This window comes from Cebidichthys violaceus, unplaced genomic scaffold (assembly GCF_023349555.1).
Source record: "Cebidichthys violaceus isolate CVI_PGR_0920_01 unplaced genomic scaffold, fCebVio1.0.p SCAF_16, whole genome shotgun sequence".
Lineage (NCBI taxonomy): Eukaryota > Metazoa > Chordata > Actinopteri > Perciformes > Stichaeidae > Cebidichthys > Cebidichthys violaceus.
The window spans coordinates 463219-480030 of record NW_027176329.1 but is presented as its reverse complement, the minus strand read 5'-3'; the positions used below and the strand labels follow the sequence as shown (position 1 = coordinate 480030).

At 45.8% G+C, this 16812-nt stretch overlaps 1 protein-coding gene across 1 annotated transcript; it reads right to left on the bottom strand.

The window, feature by feature from the left end:
- Positions 1-283: 283 nt before the first annotated feature.
- fgf3 (fibroblast growth factor 3) lies at positions 284-2214 on the bottom strand. Its single transcript, XM_068710530.1, has 3 exons — positions 1861-2214; positions 933-1036; positions 284-661 (listed from the first exon to the last, which is right to left on the bottom strand). The coding sequence occupies exons 1-3, from the start codon at positions 2102-2104 to the stop codon at positions 284-286; spliced, it is 726 nt and encodes a 241-aa protein (XP_068566631.1). The 5' UTR covers positions 2105-2214.
- Positions 2215-16812: the final 14598 nt, after the last annotated feature.

Below are 16812 nucleotides of genomic sequence, written 5' to 3'. Positions count from 1 at the left end.
GTGTGTGTGTGTGTGTGTGTGTGTGTGTGTGTGTGTGTGTCAACGTCTCCTGAAAGTGTTAGGTCTGATGGGCCTATATGTGCCCCAACACCGTGTCTCTCGTTCTCCTTTGGATTGTTTTTCTCTGCGCATCAACAACAACAACTTCTCCTAATCCAGTCGGCAGAATCCGAGCCGGTCCCGCGTCCTCCACTGCAGTCAGGCTGCAGTATGTGCCGAGAGGAGCGCGCGCGTTTGGATGAGTCCGAGGGCAACGGGGTCAGCTCCCGCCATAAACATCTGCTCAGTCATCTGGCCGTCGGCCCCGGCCTTTCCTGCCACGATGTCGGCGCCTGCGGCGGTCTCCTCGGCTGCCGTGCTGATGCGCGTGTTGGTGCGCGCTCCGACTGTCTCTCAGCCGCCTCACCATCTCATGGTCCTTGTTGCCCAGCACCCGAGGAAGGAAGAGCGACGCTTTGTCCGTGCTTCGGGTTTTGAAGCCTCGCCGCGGCCGGCCTTTGCCGTTGATGGAGACGTACCACTGGCGCTTGGCGCTGGCGCGCCTCTTGCTGCTGCTGCCCGGTGGCAGCGGCTGCTCGGTGGAGTGGTGGCGCGACGCGTAGGTGTTGTACCCCAACTCGTGGATCCGCTCCACAAACTCGCACTCTTTGTTGAACACTTCCTGGGGAGTCGAGAAGGGAGGAAACAGTGAGCCACATTTGTCACGCAGCTTGTCGTATGGTCGTGATTCTCAAAGACACTGAGAGGGTTTCCACTCCGCCACCGTCAGCCATTAAACAATACATTTAGGCTACTCCAGATACACGTGTCGTGTTACAGCAGCCTGCGTGTCATACGTGAGGCCTTAACCTACCGCCTCTGGCCAGTGTCAGCAGCTGTGTGTGGTGTGGAGAAGGTGTCACAGTGGAATATGAGAGAACATCTGTACCCACCGAGGCATAGAGCCGACCTTTATCATTCATGGCCAGATATCTGCTGGAGAAAAGCCCTTTTATGGCCACGACGCCCACATCCACTGCTGTAATCTCCATAATGCCTGCAATAGAGAGCAACACACGATAAACAAATACAAATAATACACATAAAACAGGAATATAACATAACGTTTAGTAGAAGATGTATCGTGATTCTTTTAAAACGAACTGACTCATGCTGAAACAAACTAACTAACTTTGGTCACACTTCCAATAAAGGAATTAATATCCGGTTGTTTGACACTTCAGTATGTTTATTGGCTCTTTAATCAGTGCCTGATTGGTCAATGGCCCATTCTGCGCTGTAGAAAGGCTCTAATGGCGCTGATTAGATAAATACATCCGTTAGGACAGCGCCTTTGTCCCGCCTGGATGTTAATACTTTGGTTGATACTTCTAATGGAGCTTAACCTGCATGTCGGTCCACACACACACACACACGCGCGCACACACACATACACACGCGCGCGCGCACACACACACACACACACACACACACACACACACACACAGAAGTCAGCGCTTCACTGAGTGACTGACAGTGAAACTGATAGATCCTGATTCATTCATCATATCAGAATTAACTCGAACATATAAATACATAATTAACACCACATGCAATACTGAATACTATACATGTTCATACATTTAGAGCATAGGCTGCATTTAATTTACCCTAAAAGTGCATCTGAATGTGTTTTATTTCATTCCACAAATCTGCATTTAGAACCTTCATGAGCCTATTAAACAACTTGAAGTTCAAATGAGCAGTGATAGAAGAAGATGGATCACATTGTGTCACAGTATTGTCTATCTTATACTTCTCTGTGGTCATTCTGTCAGTGTTGGTGCAGTTGTCTGTGCGTAAAACCGCGTGCATACTCACTAAACGGGTTGTTTTCCTCCAGTGATCCATCTATTTTCCCATTAGGATGGATTTGTAAATGATATTTAGTAGCGCAGTAGAGTTTCCTGCGTCTTGGCGCTCCTCCGAGGTGTTCATACACTCCTCCGCGGCCCCCGGCGTCCCTCCGCTGCCGGGGGTCGCAAGCCTGGCCCGGGGCGCAGCGGGCCAGGGGACAAACCGGATCCAACAGGCTCAGCAACACCAGCAGAGGTATCATCAGCATTGTGGCATGGCCGTGGAGCGACAATTGTATCGAAAAAATGGAGAACCCCTGCCCGGTTCTCGGGGTCCCATTAAAGTGTCGGGGCCCCAACGCTCGAGAGCTCCAGCCTTGCGCACATCCGAGCCCGAGAGACACCGCTGACTGCACTGCCGCCCTCGGGGTGGGATCCGCTCCTCGACTCTGCTGCTGCTGGAAATCCCTCCTGCGGATCTGACTGAGAGCCTCTGCTCAGACTGAGCGCAGATATAAAAGAAGCTTGTGGCGACAATAGGCTGAACTCCGACCAATTGATACAAAGGAAAGGGGGAGGCAAAAGGTATCGGCCCTGTGTGAAGTGAGGGACCGCGGCGTGGATAAAATTACACAGTGGCTGAGTGCGGAACAGCTCTCTCCTCTGAACTCCTCTGAAATATCCTGAAAGAGCAATTAGACATCCCAAATTATACAGGCAAGCCAGCCTGTGGCTGGCATGCGACAGGTGAGGAAAACTGCTGCTGCTGCTGCTGCTGTTAAATCGTTAAGCTGCCTCAACCTTTACCAAAACGTAACTCACTCCTATCTCCGTGAATTTAAACATCTAGGCACATAATCCGAGGTCTTCACCCTCATCCCTCACACTGGAGGATTTCATGTGACCACCTGGACACAACTTTATCTTTTAAATGTAAGAAAGCATTCCTGAGCAACACAAATGTTAAAAACTTAGATTTTTGAGTGGTCCACATCTACCTGAAGTGTAGATACATTCGTCCCAGTTGCACAGGTGCTGGCTGAGTAACAGTAATCAGTGAGGCTGTCAATATGAACGTCCTGCACGTGATGCAGAGATCCACAAAGACCTTTCAAAGACAAGCTCAATCAAAGCCTCCGTCTTCGCTCAGCAGTTTAAGGTTGGCAGACTTCTTTGTTCTCCAGTATTTAGATGCTCTTTCCTGCTCCTGACCTGCGCTTCCTGCTCATGCTGAGGGTCGTTCCTGTTGAAGTTAGATTAAGACAAAAAGACAAATGAGCGCTCTGTCACAGGTCTCTCTCCATGTGCTCCTCACGCCACGGAGCCTCTCTGCTAAGCGTTAATACTTTATCCTCCAGCCGAGCAATGGATCGTCCCAGACTTTTCCCATCCTCGTGCCCCGGCTCTGGCTAGGCAGCAGCCGGTGGGCGGAAGAGCAGCAGGCTAAATGACTACTGCCTAAATTGCTTCCATCTTGGTCGCATTATGGTTTGCATTCTGGTAATTAGCACCATCATCTACAAATCTCTCTGCCCTTTGGCGCTGCTCCACGGCTGCTGTGAAGGCCTCTGCCGACAATCCCCCAGAGAGTCGACGGTTAATTCGTCTTCCCCTCCCATACATCACTGCAGCTAGCTGCCTCTGTCACTTTATTTACCCCGATGATCAGAAAAAGGCAGCTCTCTTTTATTTACAAATGTGTGCACATTATGCCTCAGAGACCCCTCGCAAGTCAGACAACACACCAAAACATCAGCCGGGCCGTGTGTAGAAGCGGTTGTTCTGGTGGCCGTTTCTAAGTGAGACGCTCTTGATGTGGTTAAATGCTGGAAGAGGGTGGAACCTCAGATGTGGCTTGCTGTTTCTCTCAGAAACTATTTTAATTACGCTCCCCTCCACGCCGCCCACAAAGCATCCCATCAATAAGCAGGGCCAACGCTCTCAATTTGTGAACACACACACACACACACACACACACACACACACACACACACACACACACACACACACACACACACCCTCCTCTTCACATTAGGAAAAGTTTGTAGTTGTTTTTAGTTTTGAGGGTCAAAATGTCAATTATTTGCTCAGTTGGTCCGTCTGTACATAACTCAGGAGACACAAAGCCCAGTGGAAAGGTCCAATGTGCATCTTACTACTAGTTCTACTTCTACTTTTTAGATCAAATGTTTGCCCGGAATGAGACTGATGTTACTGAGTAGTAATTAAGAGTCTTATAGGAACAAATAGTCATAGAAACTAAAACTAAAATAACAGTTTACAGTAAGAATAGTTTCTAAAATATTTTCTCACGCACCATCAATCTGTGGTCAGATCTGTTCTGATCCACTTGAATATGAAACATATTGACACACAGACCTGAGACCTGTGGAAATGGAACAGGACCCTTCCTAGCCCAATTGGACCGACTAGAGTCCTGGTTTTGGTCTCGATTACTGAGAACTGGACCCTTGAAGACCTCCGATGGGGCCAGCTTGGGGCTAGGGCATCAGAGGGCATCTCAAATGCATCTCCAGAGATCACTTCTATTGGATCTCACTGTTGAATGTGGGGAAACTTCAACCGCAGCTAAAGTGAAAGAAATACCCGTTTGTGCTCGGAGCTGCTCTAGCAGCTGCTCGATGCCTCGGCTCGGGCGCAGACTTCAGAACCTTGTCCCGGTCTGGCAGAGGAAAATCAACTGTGTTTCCGAGCTTTGGTCTGCGCTCTCCACAATACGAAGTTGACTAATTGGTCCTTCAATGTGGCCGGGGAGCCATTCGAGTTCACATTACACTGCACACTTGCATTCCTGACCGCCTCCCAGTGTGGCCGGAGTGATCAGGTCCTCCGTGCATTCTGGACGCATTCACACCTATGTGAGAAGAAAAGCTCCGTCAATTCTTCATTATTTACCCAACTGAAATATTTCTAACCGCTCCTTTTGCCATCGTCCACTTGACAAATGAGTCCAAACCCAGCCACGTGAAGTGCTCTGATACAAAACCCAAAAGCATACATTTTAACTTTCCCCCTTTCCCTCCTCCAGGCATGAATGAAAGCATTTCAGGGCTCCTTTTTTAATTGACCTCCCCCAAAATCCCACCACCACCCCAACAAACCCTCTCGGCACAAAAGGGTTTCTTTTCTGCAATAATACAAAGGTTATTAGCCAGGTCCTTTTCTTGCCCCCCCCACCCCCCTTTTAGTGGAGGAAAAAGGAGGTACTAGTAATCCAGAGCAAATCAAAATGACCTTTGAACCCTTTCTGCTGTACTTTTTCTCATGGACAGATTTCTTTGGTGAGGCGGTGATCAGAGGGCTGAACCCAGCCGCTGCCTCTCGTCTCCTGACAAATCGCTGCTGAGCCTCTTTTGTCCCCGTGACTTTGATCTCACCTGCTTGTCAGGCGCTTCAGAAAGAGGTCTCGTACAGTTCCAGCACACAGCAAACAAATTGGCAACTATTTTATTCTGCCTCCCTCTCTCTCCCTCTCTTATTTCTGCTCAGTTCAGTCTTAAACTCCGGTATGTTGGTGAGGGTGACGGTGTTTCCAAACCTTCTGAATACTGAGTCGCACTTTAGAATAATTAAAATGGTGAAAATCATTAAAACAAGAATTGTCATCTCGGGTGATAAAGAGGAGACGAAAACAATATGAAACAGAATCACACAGGTGTAGAAAGAAACATGACTATTGTGCTTTGTGTGTACTTTGTTAACTATGGATCGGAGTATCATATTGACTCATGGTATTGGTTTCTTCAGAGCAGGATGAAATGGGTTGGTGACAGCAGGTACCCACACACACAAGGCTGGAGATGCCGGCTACAGCTTCGCGGTGCGTTGCTGAGAAGTAGTTAGTAGAGCATCAATGCCTTTTTCAATGTTTGAATATAGTTCTACACAGTTAATTTCATTTGAGAAATACAGGCGTAGTTTGCTTTACCAGTACCAGTTAAAGTCAGCCATCATGCTTTCAGAAAGGCCTCAGTCAGCAGGCCTCAGGAGCTCGGTTATCTTCGGTGACATTCATAGTGACGGGCTATTTCGATTAATGGAAACGTGTGCAGATTTAATCTTTCACCAGTCCAGGGATGATGACGATAACGCAGTTGAAGTGGCTGATCTGTGTGTGTGATCTGTGTTCTATGTTCAGACTATGTTAAGTCTTTGAATATATGTCAAATTTCAGGAATTATTATCAGTAATTATTGTCTTTATTGGGGAGGACCCAGACCCCCCAGGACCCGCTCTAATTGTGGCTCACATGACGACCCTGTCTACAGACACTTGGTGGCATTAAAAGTGGAAAGGTAGTTACTGGCTACTGTTGTCTTTTTCCATTCTTGCTTGACTCGTAAAAAATCAACATGAAAAAACAAATTGAATGTCTCTGCAAAGTCTATAATATCCTGTATAGGCAGCTTAAAGTTTCTACGGTAAGGCATCTCAGATCACTTGGTTAAGGTTTGGGAAAGAACGTGTTCTTGGTTAAAAAGTAAAACTGTTAACGTTGACTTGAAGCAGAAGATAGGACGTGTTGTTTTAACCACTGCCACGATCTTTACCTAACCTGAACCAAGAGGTTAAGAGGCCTACATCTAATCTGGCAGGCTTCACCCCGCCCATCTCCCTATAACTAGGTATATTATGATCACATCTCCTTTAACACGTACTTGACAAAGCAAATAGAGAGTTGGACATTTGGTCAGCAATAAGGTTGCACATACAGTAGTATGCAGGTTCATAACCTTTGACACTGTGGACAGCGCTGAAGCCTCCAGTTCCAGTCTTGTGTCGCAGCGCAGGCTCAACAAGAGACTCAACAATAGTCAGATGGCTCTGATGATCTATGACAGAGATACACTCATCAGCATGAGCGCAGGGACTGGATTAAGTGCAGCAGACCTTGAGACAATCAGTGTCGACGGCATCTTCCGACCACCCAGCTAGACCGGCCGGGCCGAGAGGGGGGTGCGATCGCCCCCAGGAAGAGAGGGATAAGAACTAGGCTGGCCCAGCTTGGACCTAGTTCTTTCCCACTACCCAGGCTGCTCCTGGCTGACCTCGGGATGGCCCAACAACAGGGGATTGGAGACTGGCTCCAGTGTTCTAACAGAGTGCAGGAGGTGGATGCTTGGTGCTCCAACACAGTCAAAGTAGATGGAGAATCTTCCCCGAATGTCTAGTTTTTAATGTTAAGATGCCGGGGGTCTAAGTAAACGTTCTTGTTGCTGCTGTCTACATCCGTCCTGATGCAAATGAAGAAAATGCACTATAGGAATGCACTACTGGTTAGGGCCTGAGCATGAAGGTGTAAGGGGGCCTAAGGGACCGGTGAGGGGCTTGGGATGTTCAAAAAATATAAACACACACAATGCACCATCTCACGTGCAATCAAGATCACAAATGAACCATCTCAGCTCACCATCTTTTCAGCATCTCCCTTCTGGCAGAAGGTACAGGTCACCAGGGGGGCGGGACAACATGCTTTAACCGGAGCTTCTTCCCCAAGGCTGTGCAGTTGTTATATACACAAACACACTGCTGGATTACAGACAATATCAGTATTGGAGTATGTTTTTGCTGACTCTTCAAGTCAAGTTTAGTGTTTTGTAAAACGTCGTTGTGTTTTGACCCTCAGGGCCACCGTACACGCGGATGTGTGTGGGCTCATTACAGGTCGGATTGAATGCATTCTGTGTATAGTCGCCCACAGCATATTCCACATTGACTGTTGCTGTAGTGACTGATTTTTGAAAATGGGAAATTTGAGTTAGTTAATTGTAAAACAACTAATTTCAGGTTTAAATTCTGTGCAGGTTAACTGAACTGGCAATAACTGATTGCTTTCAACAAATCCCAACCATGTGTCAGTGATATTGGAGTTAACACTATAACATTTGAACAGTAACATTCAAACAAGCAGCAGACGCGGAGCTTTCTGTCACGTGCACATGGCACATCAAAGTCAAAGGATTCCCTTTATGGGGACATAGTGAAGAAAGACAAACAGCAGGGCTTGTCTACGTCTCCCATGTTTCCATTGTGCTATAAATTGATTCTCATGCAGAAGAGGGGAAATGTTAGTGAAAGAGCTGGAGAGGATGGATGAAAATAACAACCTCTAATGTTTTTCTCCCTTTCTTACACGCTTTCTCTTTTTCGCTTCTCTCTCTCTCTCGTTCTCGCACTGTCACTCTTTGTCTCTCATTCACTCGCTCTCCCTCTGTAACCAGATAGCTCTGTCCTATACTCCTACAGCTCTTTGATTGTTAGCTGCAGGTTTCAGATGCCTGCAGAGTGGCTGCACCTTCCAACAGGCAAATGATTGTGGAAGGATGAAATTCTAGAGGCCATCAATGGCTGTGACACACACACACACTCACACACACACACACACACACACACACACACACACACACACACACACACACACACACACACGCACACACATTCATATAACAAATACAAGCATATACACCACAAACACGCACACACGTACACACCATCAGGGCCATAGAATATGAGTATAACGGACACTAAACAGTTTTCCATGGTCGTTTGACTCGTACAAAGGAAAATGGCCGTTGCTGTTTGGTGACAACACTGTGTGGTCGCAGCTACAGAGAGCGACCCAGTGCCGCCGCCTGTAACCAGCCACTGTTGTGCTCATTGTAACCGGTGTAGCATTAAAGTGTGGTGGCATTAGCTATCTAAGCTAGCTAGCTAACTAGCCGATAGCGGACTACTTAGCTAGCTTGCTAAGTCGGCCCTGCTTTAATGCTTCAATAACACATTAATGACAGACAATGAGCTGAACTCATCTGGCGATAGCAATATGTTTTTATCCACTGTAGCAAGAATTAGTATTGTGTTTTTACATCTCAGTCATTCACTCCGGCTCTCTATACTCTATACCACTCCACTGCTCGTTCCAGTGAATACTGCCAAACCTCACCTCAGTGAGTCCCCTGAGCCTCACCCTCACCTGAAGTTAGTTTAGTCTATAAGGGAGGCAGCCTGCTACAACCGCTGCAGTATGAGTCCTAATGGCTCTATGGCAAGGGAACATATCAAAAAGTCTGCTACATCCGGATACGATGATTTGAATAGAAATGTCTGTTATACATCTCTTCTATTGCTGTGATCAGGTAACATAGTCAGAGTGTGTGAGTGTTGAAGGTACGATGATCACTGTGGGAAATAATAAATTAAGTGTGGTGTTTAAACAGTGGCACGCTCTTTTGAAGCTTTTCTTTTTCCAGAAACAACTAATACTTCAATGTTACATAAGTTATCAATCGAAACTAGAGATCTTGTCATGTTTTTAATTGTTTAGTCACATTTGGTTTTACCTCCTGTTTTTGTGAGTTTTCCCACCTCTTTGATTGTCTGCACCGCCCCGATCAGTTTCAGCCGTCCCTCATCGCTGCTCCTGTCTGCTCCTCCAGTTTGTTTGACTCCAGCTTGTCACCCTCCACATTCTGGAGCGGTGACGAGGAGGGGTCGGGACTCTGTGGCCGTGCTGCAGAGGGGTCCCGTCTGTGTGGTTGGGCTCCAAGTTCTGTCTCTGTGGCTGTGCTCCAGTGGGGTCAAGACCCAACCCCCAAGCCCGCCACCAGAGCAGTCCCGTCTATGTCGCCAACTTAAAGGCCTTCTACCACAGCAGTCTTATACGTCACGGCCCTGCCTATGCTGCTGAACTCCTGGTCCTCCACTAGAGCGACTTTGCCTGTCTGGTTTTCCTCCAGTGGTCTCCTGGCACCCTGGATGCCCTCCAGACCTGCTCCACCCATCGGCCCTGCCTCCTGCTCGCCTTCCGGAGAGGTTCTGCCATTCTGCCCCCCGGCCGTCCGCCTGAGACTCCCTCCCTCGTCTCTTCCCTGCCTCCAGGTCATCCGCTTTAGGTGTTTTGCTTTGGCCCTGTCCGGCCCCCCACTTTGCCCCTGAAATTAACATATCATCACATTTTAATTTCTTGCCCGTCTGTCCTGCTCTCTGCACCGTGACAGACACCACCCGAAATCAAGTTCAACTGCCATGATGAGATGAGAGCAGTTAAAGTGATGGAGTAATTCATAGTGAAAGCTTTGAGTTAACGATTGATGCTCAACAAAAAGAAGAGCACTTATTTATCACAGAAATGAATCAGAAAAGCTGATTTTCCTAGACTTTAGCAATTAAGTAACTTATTGATATGTATTCACTACACATACATGAATAGGACTGCTCAAGATATGTCATACACAGCGTACAGCATCCACATCACACCACGCTTGGTTATCCAAGAAAGAGATAGAAAGTATTTTTATTTTCTATTTTTTTGCAGGAGAATGTAGCAAGTTGCAGTCTATTTTGAAGGTAAATGTTTTTTAAATAGTTTTTAAAAATAGTATTAATAGAGCTTTGTGTATATTCTCAGATTGCTGAATTTGAATGGTTTTAAGGGTCCTGATGAGAGAAAATTGTCAAGTAAGTGTTTTTGTGATTTGTGTTAAAGTGAAGGAGAAGCATTTCCTCTTTTGTTGTTGTTAGCTTATTACCTGACAACAATTCAGTTTATTGATTAATCATTTAAGTATATGTCTGAAAGAATACAACATTAGAAGATTGTAAGCTGCAGGAAATTGTGATATGCTATTTTTTATTTTCTTTATAGACTCAACGATTAATTGAATAATTGACAGATTAATCAATAATGGAAATAATGATTAGTTTGATCATGTTGCCTGTTCAGTGTATTAATTGCATTATTTTCTCACATTCCTGTGAGGACCAGTGCATTCACAGCCAATGCTAACACATAGAAACTCTCACATACAACCTCTCTTCCTCAGTGTGCACCAAACAGTTGGAGCGTGTGATGGATGGGTGGATGACAGTGATGAAGGAGCTGCTATGAGGAGCTCATTTGAAACTGAATGTTGTCTCATTTCCTTTGGACTTTAGAAAACAAGCCCTGGCTGCTCCACAGGGGGCGCTGCGTGAAAGCTGCTGGCTGAAGATGGACGAGGTGCTTTTACCAAGTTCTTCACTTGAGAGAGATTCACGCCGCCATGCGAGGTGCGTGTAAATGAGTTAGATACAGCACAGGTTGGACACCAGCATGATGATCACTATAGAGGAACACAGTCGGTTACTTGAGAGGTTCCTCTCGACTCTCTGCCTGTCAGAGGGAGGCCGCCATCACTCAGTGGGCTGCTTGTCCAGGTGACAGACGCCTGTCGAGAAGGCCCTCGAGGGAGCGATCTGTTTGCTTTTGTCTTACATGCGGACATGCTGCAGCTATGTTAATGCCTCTCCGCTGTCTCTCCGAGCAGTTTGACAAATCTTCTTGTTCACCTGCAGGCAGTGCTGAGTATTCCCTCCAGAAGAGCTTTCTTGTCAAAAGAGTTCTGAAACAGTGACGCCATTCTGCAGCTCTTTAACGAGTAACTGCACACTGATAAGACATGATATGACTGTACTGTGGTGAAACACGCTGGTGGTAATATTACATTTTCTTAAATTCTCAAATCTCAAATTCATAAAAATCTGCATTTCCTTGTTGAAAATGAAAGATGTCTTTACAAGTCCAAAGAGTCAGCTGCTTGTAACTAATCTACGCCATGAAATGAAATAATGTCGATGTCCTCTAATCACACCCTCTCATGGCCGCTCCCGAAGTGTTGAACGCGGTTTGCTTTTTTCCTAACCGCCGCATGACGACAGCCACTCCTAATAAGATTCAGGGAAACATCACGGGTGGGCTTAACATAAGTACGTAAGTTAGGTTCAGGTTTAGGAAACATGACGAACATAACTTCATAACAACACTTTCAGACACGAACACGGTGTCGGTAAAGAACAACAGGCCGAGGTGGTGCACAGTCTGATGGGGGCGAGGTTGAGTAGATTCAAAGGAGCTTGAGAGGACGAACAATGAATGTGCAGAGGAGGGAGGCTGTGATCTGAATACAGCAACGTCTAATTGAACTGAGGGTTGGAGCATTTGGGGTTTTACATGCTGGACCGAAGCTCTCGATAGCTGCGTGATGCTTTTTTGAATTGGACCATTTTCATGTGATCACTGTTTTGTTCACATGAAACCAGCTGAGGTTAAAGGCTTCATACTAGCCAGTGGTTCAGTGGTCAGGCACCCACAAGAGCAGAAGATGTGTCTGCATTGTCTAAATGTTACCCATGAAATACACAAATGTCATTTCAACTGTGCATTGGCTTTGCTGTAAAGTTAAGAAAAGGTCACTTATGCTTCCTTCACCCTTAACTCTGAAGCTCACTTGTAACCTTTTTCCAGAATCAATCGTTGGTACATTTTATGAATTTATTTTTTGTCATATCTGCTCAAACCATCACAATATACTGCCATGAGACAGATAACCTGTAAACCTTAAATTCTCCTCAGTCCACCATGCAAATTAGGCAACTCAACTACTGTGGTGTTCATATAAACTGTAACTAGTCTCTGGCTAACAAAGGCTCCTCCCTGAAGAACGTTCACATGATATAACGATGTGAAGCTACTGATCATAATTGACCGATAACATCTCAAAATGTCCAATCTGGTGAGTTGAGCTTTGCTACAACCAGCCCCTGTTGAGGTCGTGGGACTTCATTTAACCTGTAACAAAATCACCAGCGTCAACTTTTCAACTTTGGTGGAGACCGAAGAGAGAGGCTGCAGGTGTGACCGCTGTTGGAAAGCCACTGTTCTTTTCTGACTGTGTGTGTGTGAGTGGTTTTCTTCCCTACACTTCCACAGTGTGTGTGTTTGGGGTGAATATGGTACGAGATGAATCATGATCACAGAGATGTGTGAGTAGACATAAGCCACAGTCATGTTAACAAGGTCTACACGTACCGTGCAGCATGGTGGGCTGTCTAATGAAAAGCAGACCTGTGTGTGTGTGTGCGTGTGTGTGTGTGTGTGTGCTTGTTGAGCTGCATACCTCAGTGAGGAGGTGTGACACTATTATGCTTATTATTCCCCAATAAACACAAGGCACTTCCTGTTTACAGACTTCATACCAACGGGAGACTTTGAGGAGGAGCTGCTGTCGTGTCAGAGGTTACACTGATGGTTTGTAAGTGTTTAGTTATGTGAGCAACACCTCCAGTGTTTGATCTAATACAAATCCACGATAGACAAATATACTCAGCATCTTTTGGAAAAAGAAAAGGCATGCTTCCCTTAATTATTCCCTTCTTGGGGCTGTTAAGAACGGGCACTAACATTACTCTGCCAACACATTCTCACTCCCAACTCGTCAAATACCAACAATTGGTCAATAAACCTTTAGGTCTTCTGACGCTCTAGGTACCCCTCTAGGTCTTCTGATGCTCTAGGTACCCCTCTAGGTCTTCTGATGCTCTAGGTACCCCTTTAGGTCTTCTAACGCTCTAGGTACCCCTCTAGGTACCCCTCTAGGTACCCCTCTAGGTCTTCTGATGCTCTAGGTACCCCTTTAGGTCTTCTAACGCTCTAGGTACCCCTCTAGGTGCCCCTCTAGGTCTTCTGACGCTCTAGGTGCCCCTCTAGATCTTCTGATGCTCTAGGTGGCCCTCTAGGTGCCCCTCTAGGTCTTCTGATGCTCTAGGTGGCCCTCTAGGTGCCCCTCTAGGTCTTCTGATGCTCTAGGTGGCCCTCTAGGTGCCCCTCTAGGTCTTCTGACGCTCTAGGTGCCCCTCTAGGTCTTCTGACGCTCTAGGTGGCCCTCTAGGTACCCCTCTAGGTGCCCCTCTAGGTCTTCTGACGCTCTAGGTGGCCCTCTAAGTGCCCCTCTAGGTCTTCTGATGCTCTAGGTGGCCCTCTAGGTACCCCTCTAGGTGCCCCTCTAGGTCTTCTGATGCTCTAGGTGTCCCTCTAGCATCACTTTTAGAAGTGTCAGGGATGGCATACCGGTTTCCACTTGTTACATGCATAGTTACTTTTCAAAAATAACTTCAGTCTCCACAGGATTTAGGTTTAGGCAACAAAACCACTAAGTTATGTAGGTTCAGGAAAAGACACTCCTGACTCACGTGACTGACTGAAATGTCAACGTTTATATTTAGTTTCACGGGACACGAGCAGCAGTCTCCTGGACAAAAGTCCTCAGTTTGTTTGACCCCTCCCCCGTCCCTCCTGCCTGCCCCGTGAGGACTATCTCACGTGTTACACTACGTCAGTTGCTCTGAGCGTCTTATAATGTTTATATTTTGTGGTATTTAATTCCTTTGTGTTTTGTAACTGCAACTGCTCCACAACAATGAACCTCAGGATAAATAAAGTTCTATCTTATTTTGGAACTATTTTTGAATTAACATGTAATTTGGTACAGAAATCCATAGTGGCCAGAGGATGAATTCTACTAACTTTGCTGATCCATTGACTTTCATTTTTTAGTCGTGTCTTTTGACACTCTAGCATTAGCGTTTAGCTTAGACGGCGAGGAACACTGACCAAGCTTTGTCACTTGACAGGTTGGTAGTGAGAACGGGTTGGCTGTCGCGACTCTTTTCTTGTTTGAATATGATTCATTTTTTGGATGTTGTAGCTTTTTAATGGCATGATTTTGCTCATTGATGTAATTTTCTGTAATAAATGTATTTTGAAAGGATCTCACTTCAATTTAATGTCTGCTAATAAGTAAAGTAAAACAAAGCACTGTGGTGAGCTGTGTAGCAACCAAATATGCAGCTCTTTATGCTTTCAGCTTTATGTTAAGGAAGGCCTCCACCATACCAGTGTGGGACAACAAGACCAACAAAAAGGTCTAAACCTGCTAAGAAAGTAGTTAGTGGTGAAGCTAAAACCGTCCAGTGATCTCTCCCGTTTACTGGCAGGAGCAGGAGGAAGGGGAGTAACAGAGTTTCCCTCCCCAGGTAACCTTACCTGTCCCCAAGGAGGGAGCTTTCCTCCTCCCTTGTCCATGCACCACACACTAGCTTCTCCATTAGCTGCGGCAATAGTCCTCCAGCACTGCTCCTGCCATTTGTAAGCCCTTTTGTTGTGATACCTACTTAAAATATCAAAGCCGACGGAGCCTTCAATGAGACATCTGAAAACTGAGAATCACTGGTTTTATGTGTCAATGCAGCACACCACCCCCCGTTCAGCATGTCATTCATACTCCCTTCGTCTCTCTCTCCTTCTCTCTTCGGCCCCAGCTCGCTCGCTCTGTGCAGGCATCTGAAGAAGGGAGAGAGTAAAGGAGTAAAGCAGGCTTAGGGTGGGACACGAAGGTTGACATGGTTGGGACCAGAACAATAAGTGGAGTCAGGAAATCAAAGGCTCTAAATGCAGGGAACCAGGTCAAAGGCATTGCCATGCTACTATAGTGCTATACTCTGTGTGTGTGTGTGTGTGTGTGTGTGTGTGTGTCCAGGCCAATCAGTGCTCTCATAGAGCAGCTATGGGCACCAGATCTTCCAGACTACTTCCTCTGGGTGATTAGACTGACCAGACACAGCCTAAACTGCCGTGTGTGTGTGATTAGGGGGAGACAATTTAAGGCCTGAGGCCATTCAAGGTTCCAGGCCAGGTTGTGTGTGTGAGTGTGTGTGTGTGTGTGTGTGTGTGTGTGTGTGTGTGTGTGTTCCATCGTCTCAGCCTCGTTCCTCCAGTCTTTTCTTCCTTTGTCATCTGTCAAACACTTCCTGCTCTTCCACTGAGCCACACAACGAAAAATCACCATCGTCACACACAACTGTGGACACACAGACTCACTCACATCTAAACCCTGTATGATATGAAGAGTCCAATATCAACTCTTAAATCCAGCTGCTGCCCTTTAGTTCTCATAAAGATGTCTTTAGCATGTTTGTGACGGATATCTGTGACCAAAGACGTCCCTCGTGTTGCTCAAGGGGAGCATTACCTGTGAATACACAGCGTTACCTGAAGTCACTCACCTGCAGGGCTTTTCTTCATAGAAACAGTGCAAGCTGCTGGTTGGTACAAGGCATCATGATGTGTTCACATGCAATCTGTAAAATGTAGTGTTGGTGAGGAACATTAATAAATCCAGTAGTTTGAAGGCGATAAAAAGATATTAGAGATGAATTAATACCTGTTTACACTAGCTCTAAGCAGCTTATAATACATCATTAAAACTACTAATGATTTATTCTAATCCATGAAAATACAATCCTTTATTTCCTAATCATTTGAACTGTGTTTTTATAAATGACTATTACAAAGTAAAAGGATAACATGTAGCATGTTTGATGGTTTACAGACTTACAGAGTGGTTGAAATGATTTTTGGGACGGTGCAATGAAAAATAGTCTGGATCCTTGTAGTCTGGATCCTTGTAGTCTGGATCCTTGTAGACCAACTGCTATAACAACAACAAAGGGATCAATATGGATCATCGATGATCTGAAATTAGTTTCAGGGATCTCTGACAGTAATATCTGCTCTCTTTTTTCTTTTGTGCCGATCCGATTCGTGACCGTGATACAGTATGAACGTCAGTGTAATTCTGTTTTATGTATGTATGGTGCTATGATGACCTGACAGCTGTTCATATTGAAGGCGGTCAAGTTGAGTAGACTCACCTCATACTCATTAGTGATTATCAATGTGTTGAGTGATTACTTGGTGACCTCTGTACTGATGTACCCTGACAGCTGTTAGCTACTCTACATATGTAAACTTATAAGCTAGCATGGCTAGCTTGATCTGGACATGATGTTAGCTCAGCTAACTTACCGTGACCAGATTAAATAGAACCTTTTCAGAGCTCTGGGTCTTTGGCTCCACCTACTGAGGTTTAACTTAGATCACGTACAGATCAAGCTGCAGGTGAGATCACCTGCCGTCCAATTACAGTAGCATAAATTTGTTAATTATTGGCAAAAAAGAAAAAATGTTTCGGTAATGTTTGTTGTTATTCAGTCACTTAATATGGAATAAACTGCAAATACCAGAATCAGAAACGGTTTATTGCACATACAAGGAATTTGACTTGGTGATTGCTGCGTGACA